The 25340-nt window shown below is 38.2% G+C and overlaps 1 protein-coding gene across 6 annotated transcripts in view; it reads right to left on the bottom strand.

Moving 5' to 3' along the window:
- Positions 1–1799: 1799 nt before the first annotated feature.
- Positions 1800–25340, bottom strand: part of Fip1 (Factor interacting with poly(A) polymerase 1) — an 82693-nt gene continuing 59152 nt past the window's right edge. For 3 of the 6 annotated variants that reach the window (XM_067158294.2, XM_067158295.2, XM_067158297.2), the window contains exons 8-9: positions 19770–19832; positions 6308–9419 (exon numbers count right to left, since the gene is read on the bottom strand). In XM_067158294.2, coding sequence (XP_067014395.1) covers positions 9269–9419; positions 19770–19832 — 214 coding nt within the window. In that variant the 3' untranslated portion in view covers positions 6308–9268. Of the gene's footprint in view, positions 6245–6307; positions 9420–19769; positions 19833–25340 lie in introns of those variants that run through there. The other 3 variants (XM_067158296.2, XM_067158298.2, XR_010861572.2) reach the window with 2 other exon arrangements.

The raw sequence follows: 25340 nt of genomic DNA, 5'->3' as shown, positions 1-25340 counted from the left end.
TCAGATATTCCTGACATTTATGGTTATTTTAGCGTCGGGAGGTAGATGTTGTCAGATATAGTCTTGCTTTCAAAGTAAATGAATTGTTTGAGCAATCTATGTAATATCCCCAAATGGAAGGTTTCATGTTTTCAAATAAACTTTGAGTAAAATGGATTATAAAGCATTAATGTTTCAAGATAGATCATAAAACATTATAAAATAAACCAAGAATATCACTGTAAACATTAAAATAGAACATTATGATGTCATTACTGTCTAATGTATTGTTATTCGTAGTTGATATTTGCTATGGATGACAGTTTTTTCCTCTAGTGTGTTTAATTTTCTCTTGGCATAGGCTGATGAATTTGGAATTCTTTATTATGAAACTACTTAAAACATGCAATTTGTTTCTTGATTGTATTTATTTAACCTCTCACCCAAATAGTGTCTTTCGGTATTGCTTTATGTAATAGTTGTACAATGTTCATCAGCGAGTAAAACCTTGACAATTTCCCATTTGAATATTGCTAATATTTAAATCAAAGAATTTCATTTTTGTCCGTATTGAACTGAGAATGGAAGATAGGAAACTTAAAAGGGTCCACCTTTTCAATACAAATAAATGTTATAGTTTATTTACAACATGTATTTACACTTGGAACTAGTTTCGACGCTGTTTGGCGTCATCTTCAGCCAAAATGTGGGAAATAGGCTAGCATGTAGACATTTATATTACAAGGTGTTACATTAGTGTGATTAAATGAGAGAACATGAAGACGCGAAGTACAATGTCAGTTTCAAAGTGGTCATGAAGGGTGAGTCAAAATTGTATAAACATGAGATAACATAATCACTTAAACAATAAAACATATAAACATATAAACTGTAACAAAACCATGCAGAAGTACGAGATGATTGGCATTGGAGATTTAAATTATTTCAGACACTCTTCCATTGAATGTTGCCTGCCGTGAGTGTAGTACAATTGCTAATACTAATAGTCTACAATAAATCAAGAATTGAAACTTCAGCACGGTTAATGCTATAACTAGTTCATAAAGTAAAATAATCTTCAATTTTGTTCTTCCGAGGAAGTTTACGAAAATGACACTACTCAATGGAGGTGGATAAAAGTGATGAGTGTAGAAGACAATTCGTGTGGTATGTTAGTCGCAGCGTGCTGGTCAATAGCCTGCTGGTGAGTGGAGTTACAGTAAAACCTCATTAATTCAAAGTTGTTGGGATGCAAAAATCGGACTTTGAATTATGTGATTTTGAATTAACCAACAACTTGAAATTCAGAAATGCCAACTTTTGCTGCGTCATAAAATATTCTAAGACTTAACTTTGATTCACAGTTTAAACCTTTCAAATGCCATGGGAAAAAAATAATAATTCCAAAGCGTATTCAAATAATGCACTTCAATAACTCGCTGACTAACATAATTTCCAGCAACGAAATAAAATACACACGATTCAAGGACGAGGACAAATTATGCTGGCTCCTCAGTGCAAATGCATTTTTTTTTTTGGATTAATGTATTGTTTGCATTTTTTTAGATGCCTTGTACTCGCACGGAAAGTGCCCGATGCCCTTAAAACATAGTAGCTTATCAAACTTTACTATGACGAGGGGAGGAAGTGTCTCGTCCATGTGCATTGCAACACAGTACAATAACCCCCACCCATGTACGATTTCTCTGCTTTAAAACCATAAATCCGTTTGGGCTTGGAATTAAAAAAAAAAAAAAAAAAAAAAAAAGCAGTATCGTTGATATTGATAATATTGTTCGGTGCGTATGAATTGATTATATGAGCAACGCGTTTTCGCGTATTCTGCTTCTCTGCACACTGCCTGCTACGTGATATTGTGGCGTTCCTTAAAACGCTGAAAACAAAAGAATTATGATTTCAGTTGAACTTAGCAAATATGAAGCAAATAACATGCAAAACCATACCTCATGTTTCCGGAAATGAGAGCTTCTTTGAATTAGGCAGGATTTTGAATGAAACAATTTTGAATTATCAAGGTTCGCATTCTCCTTCTGCAATGCCCAATACACCTTGAAGCAACAAGAAGTCCATTGTAGGTATGTGGGAATGCAGCCACCGAAGCAGTTGGCCACTCAGGAGGAACTGTGAGGCTATTAGTAAGAGGATTTCATCAAGAGTGCCAGAAAGGTCTAAAGACATGTTAAAAACTTCAAAGACCTAGCAAGATCACTGGGATCACAATAGGGTCATTGCAGAAGCCAGCAATAGGTGTTAATTTCTCCCAGCTGTAGTGATTGCAAGAAATCTCAATTTGCCAGGATGTCCATAAACTTATTCATGCTGTTGGTAATATACTATCGTAGATCCTACAGAAAAGAAGCCCATACACCAGAGTATAGAAAATCATGCGTAGGCTTCTGCCTGACAGACTTCTTCCCAGTGACCTAGGAATTCTGAGAATCAGTTATCAGGAGCAATGAAAAGGCTTCTTACGTTGGATGGGGATAAAAGAACGCCGCTGCGGAGGCCTGATGGCATGCACTACTCCTCGGAACAGGGTAGGTATGTACGGTGGATAAGAGAGTATAATGTTGATGTAGGCTACTGCATTTGATGTTTAACCCTTAACCCTCGAATTAAAGTTCTCTGTGTTGCCTCTACTACTCGTATTTTAAATGTACATTTTTATCTTATTTGACCTGTACTATTCTTTCACGATTTTGGAGATAGCACTTGCTTTTAAATGATGTAGTTAGGCTATACACGTTTACAGCAAGCTATACTGGAGCAAATTAAAGCAATATGTGGAATTTAAGACAAATTATTTTGCATTATTATTATTATTATTACCGTTATCGCATACCGATTGGTTTCGTTAATAATTTAGTGTACAAATTATCGCTAAAAAGCTATTGAAAACCTCTATTCAGTTTCTGGTTTCATACCTCACGGTAGTTTGCAGGCTGAAACCACTGCAAATGGCGATTTTTTGAAATCTGGATCTCTTGATTTATAGTTGTGCCAGCCGTGAGCATCAGGTACATGTTGGGTTACGGTACACAAACCGACCATCGTTTCACTTTTAGGCATCGTGAAATGCTATTAGATATAGCAGAGGTGTGAAAATACTGTGGTTTTGTGTGTTGCCTGACATATACAACATATATATGACTCGAAGAGCACATGGCGACCATGTTTGTTTACTATCGCTCGAGCTTCGGTGTGCGTGAGTGGACAGCTGATGGCTACACTGCCATCTAAATAATAGATTTCTGACTGGTTGTCAAATAGTAACTGGATTCTACAGAGTTCCACGCTGAACCAAAAGATGGCAGTACAGTATATCACCGTGTATTTTGTCGGCTAAGAGACGGCAGACGAGCGGTGGGCGATAAAATGTCATGTCGGGTCTCGCCCGACATGCGACCGGAACAGGAATATCGTAATGTCGGGCCTCACCCGACAGACGAGTGGTAAAGGTTAATGCCAAATAAATGATTGAAAAAATAATTTTAGAACAAACACCTCTATTTTTATGAGCATATCATAAATACATTGACCAACAAATAAGTGGATCATTTCAAGTTTTTAAAAGTTACATTTAATACCTGAAACTCAGTTTTTATTGATTATGCAACACATTGCATTGACGGGGCCCTGTGCAGATTATTCTCATCATCAAAGGTCAGTGTTGTTTTTACAATAATTTATGATTTTCAAAAAGTTGCACATTTTTGCAAACAGATTTAAAGGGACTCTGACTTATCTTAATTCATGATCTTGCAACTGAATGTTATTTTGTTGTCTGTGTCACTGACCACTTTCCTCGCACCAGTACTGTGCGTTTCTATAATGACGGACTCCATGTGCCACAATATCTACCCAAAAAGTCAAGGGACTTTTTGTTGGGGGATGTGCACCCAATCCTACAATAGCGCTGGTCTCATTTTATTCCGGGTGTCAACATTTCAAATGTTGGACATTTCACCGAAGCTTATCCCATAGGTGCTCAATGGGACTGATCTGGATTATGTGCTGGCCAGTTCACTGCCTGTATCCCAACGTCGCGAAGGAATTCTGACACGAGTGACATGCTGGCATGCATTGTTGTGCATCAGTCTGAAGTTTTTGCCAACAAATGGAGCAATATACTCTGTTAACATGTCCTCGTGTACTGATATGCATTCAGCGCACCTCTATCAACGATGATAAGATCCGTTTGTGCTTCAAAGCTGATACCATCCTAAATTATAACGGAGCTATCTTCAAACGGCATCCTCTTGGAGATATTGAAAGGTGAATATCGCTCCCCACCCTTCCCTCTATACTCTCTCTCTCTATCATTAGGTGCCTTGAAACAAAATTGTGACTCATTTGTGAAGATCACCACTGACCACTTGTCTACAGTGAGTTCAAATATTGATGCACAAATTCTAATTGTGTTGGGGAATAAGCTGCACACCAGTGGCGAGGCTTCTCAAAATCCTCAAACTGGTTTCCCAAAGTCTTTGCCTTACAGTGCTCTAACTAATAGTGACGTTTTTTACTGCCTCAAGATGATTCGTGGCCTCAACTGTGCTAGTGTGGTAATCTCACATGACTTGAAGGACCAGAAACTTCCGATGGCCTGATACTGCCATCTTTGATAGGTACAAGTTCACGGAATCATCTCAGGGCATGCTGGATACTTAAAAATAATGCACTAATCACATTAGTAACATAAATAATGCTTTGTCTGTCCTAGATTATTGCGTCAACTCTCGCAATGTCTTCTCGGCGAAAATACATCTTTGCTCAACAAGTCTGAAAGAAAAACTGAAGAAATTTTATTACTGCTGATAAACTTGACCATAATAGGTGCTGTATTGACTTGTCTAAACTTATTAAAAACTATTTAAAATAGAATTATTAAATCCGCATTGTCAACACACTTTTTGTTAATGAAGTTAGACTTTGATGATCGCTGATGAAGAGAATGTTTATTGTTCTCAAAACATGTTCGATGAATAAATAGTTTCATTAACAAAAAGCGTATTGACAAGGCATAATTTTATTACTAGACAAAAATTATACCATATATTGTTATCCATAAATAGCTTCTGTTCTCGTATCACAAAAACTTTTAAAACTTTAAATGTTGTAACTCAAAGTAACACGGAGATTGCTGGACCCACACTTCAAGCCACCGTTACCTTGAAAGGTCAGTGTGAGTCTGTTCCTTCCCGAGTTAAGAAGCCTGGACGTGCAATAAAATCAGCGTTTAGCATTTATGGCTGAAAAAGGCTCATGGAATGGCATTTTTTAAATCTCTTAACTTCAGACCTGTTGAATGCATATTTCTTAGATCATAAACACTTTGTAAATGGAAGCTGTCTCCATATGTTGGTATTTATTTATTGCCGATTCAATGTTTACAAAGTAATCCACCTTTCTTGCCAGTCAGTGCATATGTCCGCCGAAGTTCTATTCCTTACATTCAGTGAAAAAGCTCCAAAGGATTATTGTCATTAAATGTAAGAAAAGGCCTCATGATGCTCATCTTTGATCACTGTAATGTAATTTACAGCACCCTAAGCACTTTAGCTTCCGCAAACCTCAATGAATACTAACAATATAAAAGGTCCGTTATTGGACATTATAAATTTTCCAACTAACTCATTCCTGGTTGCCAGTGCTTCGCCCCCGTGTGCTAGGTTGGGCTCATCAGTTGGTACCTCGTACACCTACCAAGAGGCATGGCTAGTGCATACCGTGGAGGCCACTGCATATGCTACTTGGAGCCACCAGCAGTACTGATGCACTTGAGACTTTGTCCCATTACCATTAGATGTCCTAGGTACTAACTGATGAGCCCAATCTAGCACACGGGGGCGAAACGCTGGTAACCAGGAATGAGTTAGCTAGAAAATTTATAATGTCCAATAACGGACCATTTATATTGGTATTATAAATTTACTCATTCGGGACAAATATTTCAGATTCCCTATGGGAATCAACATTTATATCAACCTCAATGAACATGTAATCCATGTGTTAAAAGATTTTTTTTTTATGTACCATTGTTCTAACACATCTTGCCAGCATTCTTCACTCTGTCGCCGTGTTCCATCACAAACTGATGCTGAATACCCCCGGCAACTTGCCTCTCAGTTCCATTAGCTGTCAACTTCTACCAGTCCATCCTTATCTGGTTCTGTGTTAAGTATGCCCATTCACAGCAAGTCATTTGTTGTCTTCTCTGCTAACCGCACCTGGAATTCCCTACCTGCTGAAATTAGGAGCATGTCAAAGAAGGAATACAGGAACAGTATATTTAAAAGTACAGTGGTTAGCAGCTGAATAGATATGTATTAACAATTAAGCAGTAATTTAACAGAGAATAAGTTACACATGAACCTCATTCATCCAGCCCTCATTAAGCTGGATTTCAGATTTATCTGGACTGTTGCTTTTTTTGTTTCCAAAGAAAAGATGTACGCCTCCTTTAAACGATACAGATGAAATGCTTGCGTTGTAACGTTGTGACTGAAAGTAACGCATAGATTGTTGGACCACATTTCAAGTTACCATTACCTTGAAAGGTCAGTGTGGGCCTGGCCCTTTCAGAGTTAAAAAGCTGTATTGTTGCTTTGTTCCGGTGTTTAGAGTGTGTGTGAGTGAAATAGCATCAAAGCAAAAGGTGATTGTTTGTATGCATAAAAAGTTGGAAGCATGAACAGAAGAGATAAAGGAGAACTGCTGAAAAAGATAGCAGCAGTTAGGATTTCAACAGTGTCTTAACAAGAAGAACCAAAAATAAATAGAAGACTTTTGCAAATATTCCTGGTTGCAAAATGACAGGGGCGCTGGCAATGTCATGATGTTGAATGATGATATTATTGACGCCGATTCAACAGGTAATGATGACTTTGATGGTAAACTGGAAAACAAAAGTAGCGTTTCAGCAACAGAACTATGACTCGTGCCGAGGCAACGACACAGTTGGAAAAATTAAAGATATACTCAGAACGTCAGACGGAAACAACTCCGACCAAACCGATGTTAGCGAAACACCTACTTGATCGTGCTGCGTTCAAACACCACACCAATTTGAAACAAATGAAACTTTCAGTAAATAAAACATGAGTAACAGATAGAGTTTCAGTACCTAAAATGTGTTTTATTTCTTGTTGTGTCAAAATAACGGACTGTATGTAGTTTGTATTAATTTATTTGTTTATTTTCAAATAATCCAGATTTTTGTTCATCTGGAGCACCTCTGGTCCCATCTAGTCTGGATGAACCAGGTTCTTGTGTGTTTTAAACCTACATTATATACAAAGTTAAAATCAACTACAGTGTGTGCCTTCTTATCCAGCCGACCTGTAGAATAATGTCACTTAAGGTTTACCCGGTTACGAGTGCCTGCGCTGCCTCTCACCCTACCCTGCTTGTGGAAAAATGAAACTTGTTTCACTTTATTAACCACTTACAATAGTGAAAGCCATTTTTTGTCACTTTATAAGCCTACTCTGTTTTAAAATCTTGTTTAAAAGAAATTAAAGCATAGTACTATATACTGCTAGATAGGGCCTTTTTATTTTTAATATAGTTGGTTTTAACTGGCTCAACCAAGGGTCCAGTCCAGAACAGGCCAGTTAAGAGGGCGTCCACCATAGTTATAAGATCACTGTAAGTTGTACGTTTTAACTGCAAGTAAAACAAATTTGTCATATTGCCTATGAGTGGCTCAGTGCCAGAGGTGACTAAGTGCCATCGTGGCTCATTTTGACGTTTTCAGTGTAATGAGTAGAAAAGATCTTATTCTATCTGTGCTGCGTATAACTAACAACCTTACTGTTTCTGTGACGTGCTGCCACCAGTGAGCAAGTCTGGCACTAAGAAAGACACCTGTGACGTGTGAGCCATACATGACTAAGTGCTGAGATGGTGATATTGCATGAGAGCTCATCGGTATTAGACTTATCTACTGTTAGCGACGACGATAGGACAAATCAGATGTCTTTACACCAGAAAACTGGTTGACCGTCATTGCATCAGTAAAAAGAAAAAAGAAACCTCATTTCCATGTCACTCATATGGGCAGCAGCATGTTCTATTCCTACAAACAACTGCAGAATGAGATTACTAACAGGAAAACATTTATCACAAGGAAAAAGTGCTGTGGTTGCAGATTCGACACATTATTCTCCATAAAGACAGTCCACTTGAGTTCACAGCTTTCTACAACTTTCAAGAACTTGCTCCAGTGACTGCTGATCTAAGGAAGAGAACAGTTGGTCACAGAAGTAGATTTAGGGGCAAATTCCCACTCTTGTATCCTCAAGGGCAGAGGATAACGAATGCAAAAAGGACTCACCTATTGGAGCTATTGAAGTATATCCCACCCATTCATCATCAGTTCTACAGAAATCTGGCAATGGTGAAGGCAACAGCAGATCAGGATGAAGAGGGCATGTTATAGTTTAATTCTTGTGATGGTATGTGTGCAAATATTCAGAGCAAACAAAATCTCCCCATTGTCTTTACACTCTAAAACATGCTGACTCTCAGAGGGTAAATTATAGTTATTTCTTTGAGGGCATAATTTGTATAGGCCTACCTGGCATAATTGGCATACTAGCGTAAGAGCAACTTTTCGTTATGAAAGCGGGTACCTTTCTCATTGTCCAGGTGCTTCAATAAATGATTTTGAAAGCTGCTATAATTTTAAATGCCTTGTTGACTTTAAATATTCATTTACTCAAAATGTGGCAGATGGTGCTTAGTCACCTCTGGCACCGAGTCCTCCATATAGGGCGAATATAGCCTATGGCTGGACAGAACAGCAAGCTTCATAGCCTGACTCCCACCATGTACAAAAAAATACAAATAAACAAAATAAATAACTAAATATTCATGATCAAGTACATCAGCCTTGAATAATAAAACCGCTGACCACAATCACACGATATAGTTTCTGATATCAAACTGTGCTTACCTGACGGTTCATCTCGTCACACAGGATTCTGGGAAAACATCTTACATGAGCACTTGAATAAAAATAACTTGTGACAACAACTATGGTCAGTAAATTTATCCCCATATACGCACGCGCACACACACATACACATTACAAAGGATTTCTCCAATTCATTTAATGTCCAGTATCAGAGCAAGGTAGGGACAAAAGTCTCGTGTAGCGGTAATGAAAATGCATTTCATTACTTGTAAAGCAGCACTCCTATACGTTGTACTTATCCTCGAGATTGTAGAAGCACATTGAGCCGAGGGGAGTGCTACCCGAGGGTCATTCGCTCTCGCCTTCCTTACTCTTCTCCCGGTCAGAACGCCGGCTCTTCTTCTTGCGGTGGCTACGGTGCCCCGGGCTTCTGCTGCGGCTCTTGTGGCGCCGCGATCGTTTCTCTGTGCTCCGGCTACGAGATCGGTGACGGTGTGACCTGTACAGAAACCAACATTGATATCATTTCATAACCAGAATTAATCCCAAGCAAAGAGAAATTTCAAACTGTTATTGGAGACAGGCAAGAACTGTTAAAAGGAAGTACCACAACTGAGGTTAAAATCTAAATGAGACTAACCTAAACAAGTTTGGCAGTTTACATAGGCCTATACTAGAATGATTTTTTTCTGGGAAAGTATGGCTATTCTATTCTTACGGCTAGAAGTTTCTATAGTATTCTGAAACTGAAATCAAATACTTTATACCACTACATAAATGCTAGAAATGAAGAATTTGTATACGCGATATTTCAAAATAGGTACAAGCTGCATGGGTGAATAGAGGATATTCAAACAGGCGGGAGAAGTCCTAATAAATTAAGTCCAGAAACCGGATACTGCAACTGTTCCAGTGTTGTTAATGCTGTATGTTAGAGGTAACAGGCTCTACATTGGATATCGTTTTGCATTTGTAATCGTCGTCATGGTACCGCACATATTTTCTCACAAAGAAATGGCGATATCCATTTCATGAATGGATGTACTATACCATGACACCTGCTACAAACACAAGATGCTGTTGGTATCTAATGTGGAGCCTGGTACCTGGAACATACAGTAAAGCACGAACAATGTTGGAACGGTTACAAATGCGATTACGTCAGATCTCGGAAATGGTTGGTTTCCGGACTTAAAGTATATTTAGGACTTTTTAGATTGTTTCTCTGCCTTGTTTACACCCCTGCAGTTTGTACCTATAATTCTGAAACACCCAGTATATACTTCTTTTAATCAGTTTTACTATCTGTATTGCAAGTCTCAAAGAAAATCTGGAAACTTTTCAGCAAAGAAGAGTCTTTGTCTTTCTTGGTTTTGTCTGTTAAAAACACTCAGCACAGTCTGTTGTAATCCTCTGATGAAGTGTGGCTCCTCGTCTTGACAAGAAATATCCATTCCAAAGACCACAAACTGCTACTTTATACCAGGTGTTGGAAAACTATCTGTATAAAGTGATACGGGAGACAAACACACCAAAACAAATTTATTAATAACAGAAAAGCATGTTTACTGAAGTCATCTGTTTGTAACAGAGGAATTTATGAAGTTGTTAGCTGAGGTAGTACAGAAAGCAATGAACAGCTGCTTACTCACAGAACGTGTCCAAAGGTGCAACCACCAGCATGAATGCACGCATAAAAACATCAGAACGTTGACTGTCACACACGTTCAAAGATTCTTGGCATGCAACAAGCATTTTTAGTGATATAGTCAAAGTCTTTCGGGCTATTCTGCCATGGTCTACTCCTCTCATTTCTGCCAAACGTTTCAACTACAGCTGCAGTATTCCTCTTCTGTGGTGTCATCTAAATACTCTCTCTTGTGTCCCGCTGGCAACTGCAATGGTTGCTGGGGAGGCAGCTGTATTTATATCTGAGCGTGTGGCCTCCAATTGGTTCGCACCATGCAGTCTGTTGTCTGATTGACTATCTGAGCACATGACCTCCGATTGGGTCGTGCCGAGCAGTTGGTTCTCTGGTCGGTTGACTGCGATGTCCCTTATCTTAGCTGGCTTCTGCCATGAGTTATATAAGGGTGTGTACCACGCCTTGCTGACCTTCAGTCCTCCCTCCTTTCTGTTACAGTTATCCGAGTGTTCGTGTATTTCAATAGCTTCCACGTAGAGGCGGGTGTAGAAGCGGGATGTTGTGGACAGTATATCAGTATCCTCGTAACGGATGTCGTGCTTTCTGTCAAGCAGTGCATGCTCTGCTACTGCTGACTAGTCGTATTGTCCCAGGCAACAATTCCTTTTTGTGCTCCGTACTGAGAGTACTTAGACGACACCACAGAAGAGGACTACCGCAGCAGTAGTCGAAACATCTGGCAGGAATGAGAGGCCACGGCAGACTAGCCCGGAAGACTGAGTTTTAGTGATGCCAGTAATTCTCAGAAAAGCCCTCCTAATTCAATAGGTGTCTTGATATGCAGTAACGACCTATCCATCAGTTTCCAAAACTGGGCTATCAGATGATTCCTCACTGTGAAATGGTTGCTATATGAATGCAGACAACAAGTAGAAGTAAATATTGGCACTCCTCTCCCACTTTACCACTCAAGCCAACAACAATGAAAATGAAGAGGCCTGAACAAATAACCAACTGCTGATGTTCGGACTTAATGTTCTCTGCCTCCTTTAACAGTTTGTACAAATAGTTATATAACATAATGATTAAAAGTTTAAAGGCTGCTGTTGACGTGCACTGTTCTTAGAATAAACATATGCCATTAAAGTTACAACTTCCGTGCACAAAAGAGATTGTGATGTCGGAATACATCCGACATATAAGCCTAAAGGGTTGAAATGGCTACACTAGGTATTGAACTGTCTTTAAAAAATCCACCACCACTCACATCTGAGCAGCGAGACACATGAAAATTAGGATCATTGACGGAAAAAAAGTCTAACATCCACAAATACATCTTGGAAGACAAAATGTTCAAATATGATACCTGCCGTTGGATGTAATGTGGATGGCAGTGAAAATCCATCGGTGATCGTCAAGCCCGAAAACTACGCGTGGATATTCTACCATGTATCTATTCACACCATGAGAAAGATTAGATCGACAGCACACCATTTCGCAAGTAACTGCTTTGTTTCCATGGTGGAACGGTAGCTTAGAAGACATTGGACAATTGTACAGCCCCAACAAAAGTTATCTAAACATAACCAACGTGAAGGTCTAAAATTTACCACCAAATGAAACAAATCATCTTCAGACTAAAAAAAAACAAAAAAAAAAAAAAAACAAAAAAAAAAAAAAAACAAAAAAAAAAAAAAAAACCCTGCATATGGCTAGTACACACCGTGGAGGCCACTGCATAGGCTACTTGGAGCCACTGGCAGTGCCTATGCACTATGAGAGACTTTGTCTCATTTTCAACAACTGATGCCTGCCTGGTCATCAGATGATACAGATGTTGATTTCCTCCCAAAGGGAACCTGAAATATCTGTCCCAAATGAGTAAATTTATAATACCAATATAGTTGGTCCGTTATTGGGTATTTAGTTTTAAGGAATTTGTTAGTGCAGATAATCCAGTCGTATGTGCTCCAGATGGAATCTGACCTACCGGAATGCGAGTCTCAGGGGCAAGAACTGTCGTCAGAAGAAAGCAAGGAAGACAATATCATTCTGCCAAGTCATAAGGGAATTTTAACCATTCTGGACTCTCTACAACATTTTGCTACTGTCATCAGTGAAAACTAGCCATTAGTTGAAAGAAAAAAGAGAGAAAAGAAAAGGCAGCTCTCAGTTTGTCCGGGAGGGGGGAGGAGGAGAGGGGGGTTAGTCCCTTCAGCTCCTCCCATGGCTGTGCCAGTTAATGACTTAGTTATTAACCATATACCAGTTCACCATTTTTTAATTTGTCATTGGAGGTCCAAAGCCTACATGAAAAAACCTATTAATAGGCCACAGCCGATTCCTTTCACCTTTTTACCCAATGTCATTCACGCAGAGCTCGATAGCTGCAGTCGCTTAATTGCGGCCTGTATCAAGTATTCCGGAGATAGTGGGTTTGAACCCTACTGTTGGCAAGCCCTGAAGATGGTTTTCCGTGGTTTCCCATTTTTACACCAGGCGAATACTGGGGCTGTACCTTAATTAAGGCCAAGGCCACATCCTTCCCACTCCTAGCCCTTTTGTGTCCCATCATCGCCAGTGCTAGGATTTGAAGCGGAAGCTGACGGAACCATCAGAATCAGTCTGAGAGGGAGACACAGAACATAACAGGTGTACACACATATGAAGGTGTGATCGCCAGATGTTTCATTCCAGGCTTGTGTCAATGTCATCATACTTTCATATGTCTATAAGTACGGCCCATGAAAGCATCAATGGCAACATAAGACTTTTTCCCCCCCCATGCGCATGACTTGCTATTGTCGCTTGTCAGTGAGATGTAAAAAAATAAGTCATTCACTTCATCTTCATAAACTTCTCAAATGAGATTGGCATTGGGAAATGGGACAAAAAGGTGGACAGGTTTGAGAGGAGTCCACCAGTTCCTACTTTTACTGACTTTTGAACTTGAGTATTCATAGTTTTGAATCTAACAGTAGGAGGTCATTCAATATGCAACATTCTTCATGGTCTTTCCTTCCCTTTACCCAATGACCTCATTCTCAGATGGATCGGAACTTTTTCACTTTTAATTTACGTAAAGAGAGGAAAAACTCATAGGTAATAAATTTCATATTATTCCATATTGAAGATCAATATAATGTAAAACAAAAGCTAAAGGTTCTCACCTGTTCAATACTATTTATTGTAACCTTAAAAAAATGTTACATATATTTGATGAAACTAGTTTCAGTCTTACTAGAGACCATTATCAGTCAAAATCAATAAAAGTTAAGGCAAGACATGAATTATGGATAAAATTTATGAAGCAAGAATGTGTTGTTGATATTCAGTGCAAGACAACACTTAAAATACTAGCACTACTTCTGTGAAGTGCATTCTTCAGATTGGAAGAAAACTTTGAGAACATGTGATCATGATGAGTGTTTAACATACAAATCTTTTCTTTTTTTTAAAAGGTTTTGCCGGGCTGAGTGGCTCAGACGGTTGAGGCGCTGGCCTTCTGACCCCAACTTGGAAGGTTCGATCCTGGCGGTGGTATTTGAAGGTGCTAAAATACAATAGCCTCGTGTCGGTAGATTTACTGGCACGTAAAAGAACTCCTGCACCTCAGCATCTCCAAAAACCGTAAAAGTAGTTAGTGGGATGTAAAGCAAAATAACATTATTATTACTAAATGAGGCCACAGCACTAGTTGCAAATAGAGGATTGTGGCGACGTTTAGTAAATTCACAAAGGCTTGCAGACTGAACGCTGAAAGGCATAACAGTCTATAATGATAATACATGTATGTATCTATGTATGTATGTATAAATAGTATTGAACAGGTGGAAACCTTTAGCTTTTGTTTTACATTACAGACACAAACTCTTCAAATTATTATACCAGGTTTCGAATCCCCAAAAGTAGAGATTGGAATCAAATTCAGATTAAGGAGGCAAACAGCTACAATGGGGCGGAAACAACAAAAAATGGGACATCACCTTCATCTGAGAATGGCCTTATAAGTTTTCAGCAGTAACCGAGCAGCAAAATGTATAGGTGCTGTTAAAACAAACTTCTGGTCCTGATGACAATAACACAGTAAAACTTCCGTTAACCTTTTATAGGTTACTGGTATAATTATTACCACCCCTCTAATTTCGGCTTTCTGCTCGAGTGAACATGTTTTAAAATTATGTAATAGCAGAGTTAAAATGGATAACTACATAGCTGCTGTCACAACACTGTCCATGTAGTAATACGGCAGCTAGCTAGCCTGGTGGTAAAATAATTTACCACTGCTCTTTCCATACGAGCGCTTTGTTGTGGTAAGTGCAAGTGTACAGATATTAGTGTAATTCTAGCACATAGTTGCTGACAATTTCTTCAAATAAGATTAGTACCACTCTATGTGTATCTACTCATCTCCTAAATGCAATATATTGCATATTATGTCATAGATTTTCAAGAAATAACAGTGAAAAATGCTGTCCTAAAATAGAATATTTTTAGACATGATACAGGCTTTTGGACTTATGACGTGTCAAGACAATAAGGTGAAATTCTTTACGTTTCACAGAGAACTTTGCTCTGCATCTTCAGAAGAAAACCTTGACTGTTCACGAGAAAGGCTTCTCAAAGAATGAGGTTTGAATTTAGACTTTATAATAGAAGTGGAAGTGCTATGTTCGTTTGTCACCAGATGGCTCACCGGACGCGGTTCAGTGCTAGGATTCGAAGCGGAAGCTGATGGAACCATCAGAATCAGTCTGAGAGGGAGACACAGAACATAACGGCTGTACACACATATGAAGGTGTGATCGCCAGATGTTTCATTCCAGGCTTGTGTCAATGTCATCATACTTTCATATGTCTATAAGTACGGCCCATGAAAGCATCAATGGCAACATAAGACTTTTCCCACCGGGCGAGTTGGCCGTGCGCGTAGAGGCGCGCGGCTGTGAGCTTGCATCCGGGAGATAGTAGGTTCGAATCCCACTATCGGCAGCCCTGAAGATGGTTTTCCGTGGTTTCCCATTTTCACACCAGGCAAATGCTGGGGCTGTACCTTAATTAAGGCCACGGCCGCTTCCTTCCAACTCCTAGGCCTTTCCCATCCCATCGTCGCCATAAGACCTATCTGAGTCGGTGCGACGTAAAGCCCCTAGCAAAAAAAAAAAAAAAAAAAAAGACTTTTCCCTCCCATGCGTATGGCTTGCTATTGTCGCTTGTAAAAAGAAAGTTATCTGTGATATCATCATGTGATTTTTACTGGTTCATCTAAGAGCATCTAAGTTAGCAGGACAAATACACCTTGTAACCTCACCCTCGAGGAAGAGAAGATTGAATGTGTGAATAACTTCAAATATCTGGGGAGTACAATATCAAATGATGGAAGTACCAAGAATGAAGTTTTGAACAAGGTGCAAAAGGATCCAACTCCTTCCATCAAGTACGGAACATAGTTTGGAACTAGGGGGATGGCTAAACAGACCTTGCTTAGGACTTATCTCCTGCCCATCATGACGTATGGTCTGGAGAGTTGCGTCGTACATAAAAGAAAAGTAAGTCAACTGCAAGCCGTTGAAATGAAGTTCCTTAGATCAGCCGTACAGAAAACAAGGACAGAATTAGGAATGATCAGATACAAACAGACCTGCAGGTCAGCCTGACCATGGAAGAAAGGCTGAGTGATGCAAGGCTGAAGTGGCTACGACATGTGCAGCGGATGCAGGTGACTCGAACACCAAGGAAGTATTTTGAAAATATAGTTCCGGGATGAAAACCAAATGGACGCCCTAGACAAAGGCGGTTAGATCAGATAAGAGAAGACCTAGAGAAGAGAGGAGAAACATGGGGTGGCTACAAAGAAAAGAAGCACACCAGGGCCGTAATAAATGGAGACACATCGTTCTTAGACACCCTACCCGGCTCGCTGGAAGGAATTCATGACGATGATGATCCATCATCATCATCATCTAAGAGCTTTGGAAACAAAGTTGCAATTGTTCAGAGGTTCATATTTATTACCGCTTACCAAATGTAACAAAATTTGTGGATATGTAGCTGTAACCTCAATATTCTCTAAACACTAACAGAAGGTACTAGTACGGTATATTACTTGTAATGTTTTTGTTTTTTTTACAATGTATTATTATCATTTTTAATGCTACTGCTATAGCACCTTCGGTAGCTCCCTAGTACTGTGTTTGCCTAGGGTTCCCAATTCTGTGGGTTTGGTTTGGATCGAAGTAGCGGATTACTGACAGGCAGAAAAATCCAAGGTCACCCATCTCCTATGTTGTGGGCATCTAAAGAATCTCGCTTTACACTGGCAAACAAAGGAAATATAAGAACGCAGGACACTCACCCACTATACAAAATGTTCTCAGGCTCTCTAATATTGGTAATGATTAATTAAATACCACAAGGTGGAATATATACCAGATGTGCCTTCTGTAGCATCAAACATAATAAAAAATGTAGTAATATTATTTGCAAAAACTGTAATGTTGCACTGAGTAAAAGTTGTTTCAAGCCTTTTCACCAGAAGTACTGCAATTCTGTCTTATGCAATTTTCTAAGCTGTGTACTCTACTGTAAACCTGATTTGGTCAATTATATCCTATTTTTGTTTATAAATAGTGTTAAGATACAGTTCATGACACTTATAAGCCGAAATACTTGTAATATTTACTCTAATTTGAGGTGGTAAATTATTATAACACTGCCCATTTGATGTACATTGTTGACAGGAATGGGCAGTGGTATACTAATTTACCACCCCTAAACTCCACCTTCTGAAAACTTTAGATATATATTTGTTCATATCTTACATTTAAACGACAAATCATGAATAACAGCCAAGTTTCATGTTATTATAAAGTGTCCCACCCTTTTGCCACATAAAGGAGGTTTACATGATTTCGGATAACCAAACTTTCAAATAATAAGTGAATGGTCATTTTTGGCATCAAAAGGCAGGAAATGTCTAATATTGTAGTTTACAATGAAATACGTTAATTATTTCGACTGAATCTATTTAAATTATAATACTGCTTTAAATAATGGACGTGTCAATTCTGTATCTGCAGGTACACAACTCATTATTCACAAGTACATTTCTGCTGTACTTTGATTTTTTTTTTTTTACCAAAAAACCTGAGATCTTTCTGGACTTTGTTTTCACAGCATTTTCTTGCGGCAATATCTCAGTCGTTTTATTTGGAAGGCGTCTGATGACCTAGCTTCATTACTTTGTTCAACAAAGCATAAAACTATCTGAAAAAATAAGAAGCATTTTGTGAAAAGCCCTAATTTTTAGATAAATTATGCTAAGAGGAAACACGCTTATCTCTAACGCATTAAATCTATCAAGACAATACAGAACACACTCACAAAAAGAGTTCACTTACGCAAAACACTAACAGATTCACTCGAACAAGGTTAGAACGAACCAATATTAACAGTCTAACAAACACTAACCACACCTACGTGATTAGAAAAAATAAAATTTTCTTCTGAAAACTGCACAAAATATATATTAAAAAAAAAAAAAAAGCAGCTGATCATTTTGGCTAATGGAGGTTTTACTATATATTTAGATTGCTGCTCTCACGACCCGTAATTGTAGACATGGTAATAAGCTTCTGGGCTTTTGATATGTGAGAAAACAGGGTGAAAATCTTTGTTTCGCAGAGAACTTTGCTCCATGTCTTCAGAAGAAAACCATCCACTCTTGATTCATTGTGCAGGTTTAACCTAAAACTGAACAAAGTGACAACAGTATTCTACACAAGTTTTATGAAATAACAAGAAGTGTTAAAATAAATTTCATTCCTGGTAGGGTCTCATTTGGTATTAATTGGTTTAGGTACTTAGAGTTGTATTACATTCTTACACTGTTATGATTTTTAAGGTCAATGACGAAGCCTTCCAGAAGGGTAAATATATCTCAACACTTTTAGTTATTACAATAAACTCCTGATTATTCGTGTGCAGGTTATTTTGTTTGCGGACCATTTGTGCAACCACAAAACAATAAAATACAATAAATCTTCTGTAGAGTATATTATTCTTCCTGTTTTAAATCATGCGTTCTGTAAGTTGAGATATTAAGAAATACAGCTTTTAACGGCACACAAAGTGTCTACAAAGTACCATATCTGCTGTTTTCGGTCAAGTATCTGCGAAAATAGAAAATTTCTTATGTCAATCAATTTCAATTTTATCTTGTCATGGCAGAAAAATGAAAAGAAACTATTATAACAATAAAGAAGAATGATGACCCTCAAAACACCTACAAACAGCCATGTCTATTATGTAATTTAAAGCTGACACACTACATTATGATCAGCATCAAAGCCTGTAAGTCACGGAGCGTCTGTTACTAATATTAACGAAATAAGAAGAAAAATTTGAGAAAGGGGAAATCTGCTGCTAAGTTGGTAGCAGATTATGAAATAGGGAGTACAAACTTTCCATAATTTTAAGAAAAGAAAAGTCAGAGGATTTTTTTTTACAGAACAGTGATAGTGGTAGACTTTCAAAAAGTAAAAGTTTAAAAGAGCCTCCGTAAGACGAACAAAGATGTTGCACCAGTGATAAACAACCAGCAGATCAATGTGTACAGAGGTCAAGTTATTCCATGAATTTTTATTGAGTTGGATTATCTGTCTTTTTTATTTTTTGTGCATGGTCTCCCCTTCATTACGCCAAATAACTAGGGCAAATAGAGAAGCAAAATGCTAAAATCGTTCCACAAATTCAATACTTTTTATTATGTAAAGATTACATTAATTAATTATAATTCATTAATTAAAAGTACAGAATAGGTGGGCCAATTTCAGCATTTTGCTTCTCTATTTGTAAATACATTTCGATAAGGATCAGCATGAAACTCAATGCTTGTGAATAACTAGGAGTTTACTGTTACTGAAGAAAATAAAACTTGTGTAGTTGGCTGTACCTATAACATTTTGTCAAAACTCTTACCCCTTCCATATATCTTTCCGCATAAAGCCTCAAAACTGAGGGCGAAAGTGGTTGTTATATTTATGAGCTATTATTAGATTTCCTCAGAAGGTCGAAAGAAAACGCCATTTATTTCTTAGTATACTTGCTTGCAAATTTTCTTGAAAAGTATTTAAGAAACGGGGTGCGTCTTACGTCATTTACCACTCTAGAGTCAATATTTTTTATGAATGACTGCCAACTTACTTCTGCCTCCACATATAAAATGTTCCTTGGTTGAATGTCCTCCTCGTTCCTTTCATGTAGACTCTAAAAATGAAATGTTGATTTTAGACCAGTAATACTGTATAATATGTCACATATATTTTAAGGTAGCTAACTCTTTATCCTAAAGCTGTAAATATAGAATCTGTTGAGCAGGACAAAGCGTCACTAGAGTAGGACAAAATAACAAACGGAACTCGCGCGATCGTTTTCGTGCAGAACAGCAGTTCAGTTACTGCGCTATATAGAAACGTTTTGTAAGATATTAACGTTATAAATTTGTTGAAGCCGTTAATGGCGATAAAGATGTCAAAATAAGTTTTGGTTCTTTTAATATTTAAATACATCTATGTATATTTCAATCCTCAAAGGGGCTTCATCACAGTTTCTCTTTTACTAGTTTCAAAAATCATTGCAGATGAAGACTTGAAGAAAGTTTATAGTTTCTCTCGCTAGGATGTAGTTCTACACTGCGCAGTGTGTAATACAAACAGCCAGCAAATTAAAACTGCTAATTTTATTAATTTAAAGTGTTTCACACAGAAATATACAATCTCCTATGAGGTACACAAGAAAGAGTACCTCTGGACATGATTCCAGAGTGCTTTACCTAATGCTGTCTGTAATGGGTAGTTTTGCTGGATTGTAATTCACTGTCTAGTGAACAAAGGAGACATGATGATGGTGATGATATTTGCTTATGTCCCACTAACTACTTTTACAGTTTTCGGAGACGTCAAGGTGCCGGAATTTAGTCCCGCAGGAGTTCTTTTACGTGTCAGCAAATCTACCGACTCGAGGCTGATGTATCTGAGCATCTTCAAATACCGGCGGAATGAGCGAGGATCAAACCTGCCAAGTTAGGGTCAGAAGGCCAGCGCCTCAACAGTCTGAGCCACTCAGCTTGGCACTTCAAAGATTCATAATGTCCTAAAATTTTTTAAAGAAGAGGGGTTTAATTTTCTCCCAATAAATTAAGTGGACAGGCAGCAAAAGCATAAACCAATTAAAGGTGTAAACACATCGCTAGCGACCTCGCATCGTAATGGCAACGATGCATAAAGCAGTAAAGGTGTAAGAATTAAACTGTCCAATAATCAGAGGCCGTGATAAAGGGGATAAGGGACAGAAGCCAACTCTCTAACTCATAATTTTCATCCAGTATCTACTGGAGGAACCGTCCCATATGGAGGTCTTGAGCCGTATCCTGACGTCCCATAAGAGACAATCAGATATATATTTGCCATATTATATAATTATATTGAGATAAATTTCAGTCAGGCATTGTAAAGTAGTAGATTGCAGGATAGTTGAGACCGGAAGTCCATGGAGACATAAAGTCGCTGAATATTGTGCAATGCTTCCCTTGGACCGTGGGAAAGGTTCAGCATTACTAGAAGTTAGCACATCTCGGCACGTGTAGATGACATTGGCCAAGAGGAGCATTCAGCCAATTAGGAAGCGAGGGTTTGGCCAATATAAATTCTGAACTGCGCGGAATTAAAATCCCAGGTTGACCAACATGGATATCTGCGTGAAGAGACATCGCTATAGAGGAATCAGTTCTGTTAGTTGATGGATTTCCACAGGTCTGAAAGTGAAAAATAATAAGGAATACGCTATAGAAATAATCTGAGTCATTTTTAAGTCATCAGGAGTGTGTATAATGTTAATTTTAATTAATATAAAAGTCATTGTGAATCACAAGCACGCCGATTGGTTGATTCTTTGAATACACGGGAATCCCCCTAGCGACGACGGCGTTAGCTAAGCTTCGTAAGCGTCCCAATCTTTGGGAGCGTCACTCTGATAGTGTGAGTCGCCGGGAGTGAACGTTGTTCTATACTGCTCTTATATTTGTGCGCGAATGTTGCTATGTAGCTAGTCATATAACAGTGTATGGTCTTTTCGACCGAAAAAACAGTGCATTTAGTTGTGAAGTTTGCTAAGTAAACTGGTAGAGTGATAAATTGCCGATTACATTATGACGCAAAGTTTTACTCAAAAGTAATAGACGTTAATAGCAGCCGCAGACTGGCGAGTAAAGGAGAGACGCTCAGCTGCATTGCATTTTCGAGTCAGTCGCGTATCGCGAAGGACTTCCGTACCAAACCACGAGCCGCTCTAACTAACTGTGTTAAACCCTACATGTGTGTTCTTAATTTTACGTGTGTTTGTTCTGTCAGATTAATGTTGGTTTAATTCATAGCTGACAAGGGTTTATTCGGCACGTGCATATCGAGCAGTGAAGAGGTATTTACCTGAAGTCTTCTGTGCTGCTGTGTACAGGAACTTTCATCAAGAAGATGGCACCGCCCATAGAAGAAAGAAGATTGTTTCCATGTGTTAAAGCTATGCTGAAAATGGAGTAGAATAGCATCGGTGCGAGGATGTGAACCGCTGCCGATGTCCAGGGAGTTGTCAAAGATAAGACGCATGTTTTTAAATTAGATGGCATGTTATATGAATTATGTTTAATACTAGTGAAGCTTAGTGTAGGGATTTTTCTTTAACATAATTTTTGCCAGACAGCATGTGTTTATTTTACATTTGTGAAGCGGTATATATGGATAGGAGGGGAGTGCATGATTTCTATATTTTTCTTTTACTTTATGATTAGTTACATGGGGTATTGAGGGAGACGTTAGGATTTATTTTATTTTTGTGTCATTATGCATATTACGTAGTTTATGATTATTTCGATATTCTTGTATGTTAGAGATAGGAGGATTAGAATGACAAGATCATCCACTTTCCGAGTTAAACACTTGCAGCGTTGAGAGTAAATTCAATTTTTCCATTTAGGAAGGTTAGTAGCAGATAAGTTGCACGACGCATGTTATTTCAGGAGCTGTGACATGCGTAGAGCTGCATTGCAACATTGACTAGAAAAGGATTCTTCCAATGTGGGTTGGAAACTGTTTCATACAATGGTTTGAGTGGGAATCAAACCCGGATTTATAATGAGAAAGGCTGAGGAGATCGTAAGATATACAAGAGAATTTAATGCATGCTGATTTATGAAGTTGATTATGCAGGCCAAATGCATGCCTGATGATGTGATAAGAATGATGTGCAGTAAGAATAGTCCTGCAATTGTTTTCTGAGAGATTATTGAGAATCAGAATTGACGGGAAATTAATGTCAGGCCAGTTGAATCTGATGTATGTGTTGAATTAAAATAGCATGCTTGCAAGAAGTACGATTGTATGTGAATTTCCGAGCAGTTGAGGAAATACGAGCTCGCCTTACAGGTTTACTTATCAGCCGTGTTTATATACACAGTGTGAAATGAGATGTCATTTCTGTAATACAATCTTGTCGAACAGTGACCAAGCCCTCAGTGCAGTATTGAGTTTTAACATTTCTTTTTTCAGCCCACAGCAAAGCAGGAAATATGTGACAGATGAACGTACTTTCTGATGCGCAAATGCAGCAGAGGAACGCAATGTTGCCCATTGCTTTCCACATGTTTTCTCTTACAGGATGGTGTTTTGTGCAATTTCATGTCGTTTTGATATGTTGTCTTGTTGTTTAATGGAGAACAGCCCGAGTACTGAGTGAATGTTGGTGGTCAATCTAGTTCTCACTAAAGCCTTTGGTGAACCGCGTTTCACGTCGAGTCAGTGTAGTATATAAGTTTTCCCTTTCCTATTCCAATGTAGATATTTGAGATACATTAAGTATTTTGTGATTATTGTAAATATAGCATAGGTAAATGCCACTAGTATTTTTCATAGTTCATATCATGTCCCATTGCGTCTTAATTTTCATTTAATGTTAAATTTTGCGGCAACTCTCCTGAATTTAAATCCGTATCATTGTGATACTTAAAATCATGTTACTCCATACGAATAAAATACGTATAAGCATACGAATACAAATATGGACATGAACAGTGGACAATTATGAGAAGTCATTTGAAGTCCACAAGTATTTAATGTTGTGTTTGAACATTCATTTTGCAGTTAATTGATTGCATAATTATTGTTTTGTTGTCCATTTCTTTTTCAATTTTATCTTTGTGACAATTTTATAATCATTTTATTATTTGAATTTCATTTGTGATAGTATGATTTGGGGTATTTTATGAATAAACTCATCCTACCCCATATTATTGTTTCTCATTCGAGTTAAACCTCCATTATTCCTGTCATATACTTTAATTAAGTGATAAGCTTCGATATTTAGACTTGTCCTTCGACAACCAACCCATTTCTCTGCCCAAACTGAGTTAGTCGGATGTTTAAACAGGAATGGAAGCATCGTCCTAGTGGGTTATTGCCCCTGGGTGCGGTACAGTCTAAAGAACTCGGTATGAGAACAAAAGTGCGGATCTTCAGTAGCAATGTTAAGTCCGTACTGCTTATGCACGTGAAACCTGGAAAGTGACCAAATCTTTGACATGGAAGATGCAGCCATTTGTGAACAAATGTCTTAGAAACACCTTAAGGATATACTGGCCAGAAGTAGTGTCAAGTGAGGAGCTGTGGAAGAGAACGCACCAATTACTGATTCAACAGCAGATTAAGAAAATAAAGTGGCAGTGGATTGGCCATACACTGCGTAGACCTGATGACAGCATAGTAAAACAAGCTCTTGAGTGGAATCCCCAAGGGCAGAGGAGGAGAAGAAGACCTAAGACGACATGGAGGAGGTCAGTAGAGATAGAGAGTGAGCAGCTTGGATATACATGGGGAAAGCTGAAACACGTGGCATATCACAGAAACCTTGCCTTGGCCCTATGCTCCTCAACAGGAGCTTAAGGAAAGAAGTCAAATAAGTCATCTACTGGAAGAAGCTGGACAAGGGGAAATGAAAATGACAATCAATAGACCTCAGATTTTAGGCAAAAACATATTTGTTCCTGAAGAGATAACTTAAAATGAACTTGTATTTACACATTTCAGGTATTTATAAAGGTTAGAAACGGTGGTCCTCTAGTGCCTAAAAATGCTTAAATTGACGTTACAACCTATATTTGGCTATAACTGCTATTTTTTACCCCTGAATCAACTCAAATATTTTGAATTTATTCAGAGAAACTAAAATATACTCATTTTCAGTATCTTGAACAGTGTATTCTTGAAATACTGTACTTTTCAAACAAAATCAGGAGTGTCTGTGCAACGTAAAGCTGATTGTAAAAATTCGGATGGTGAAATTATATTCTGACATTTGCAGCAAAGATGTGGGCGATATTAATTTTATATTTCCCCCTTAAGAGTTATTATCAAATCTATGAAAATAAAAAGGTATTTTAAATGATAAATGTCTCTACAAAAAAATTTAAGCTGCCTAAAATATATTTTATAGAACCTATTTTTTTTTACATTTGAAGGCCTATTTTAGGCACCTAAAACAAAATTTATAGCATCTAAAAATCCAACGTCTGATGATGATGATGATGATGATGAATTTATCGGGAGGGATTTCTGATTGGTCTCTTTTTCATTTTGTTTTATGTACCTTAAACATGGAAATAAAAGGTTTTACAACATAATTATTGTGTTATAGAAGTTCCTTGCAAGGGTGCCATTACATTACTTGTCT

This window comes from Anabrus simplex, chromosome 14 (assembly GCF_040414725.1).
Source record: "Anabrus simplex isolate iqAnaSimp1 chromosome 14, ASM4041472v1, whole genome shotgun sequence".
NCBI classification, from domain to species: domain Eukaryota; kingdom Metazoa; phylum Arthropoda; class Insecta; order Orthoptera; family Tettigoniidae; genus Anabrus; species Anabrus simplex.
This window is presented reverse-complemented; position numbering and strand designations above follow the sequence as displayed.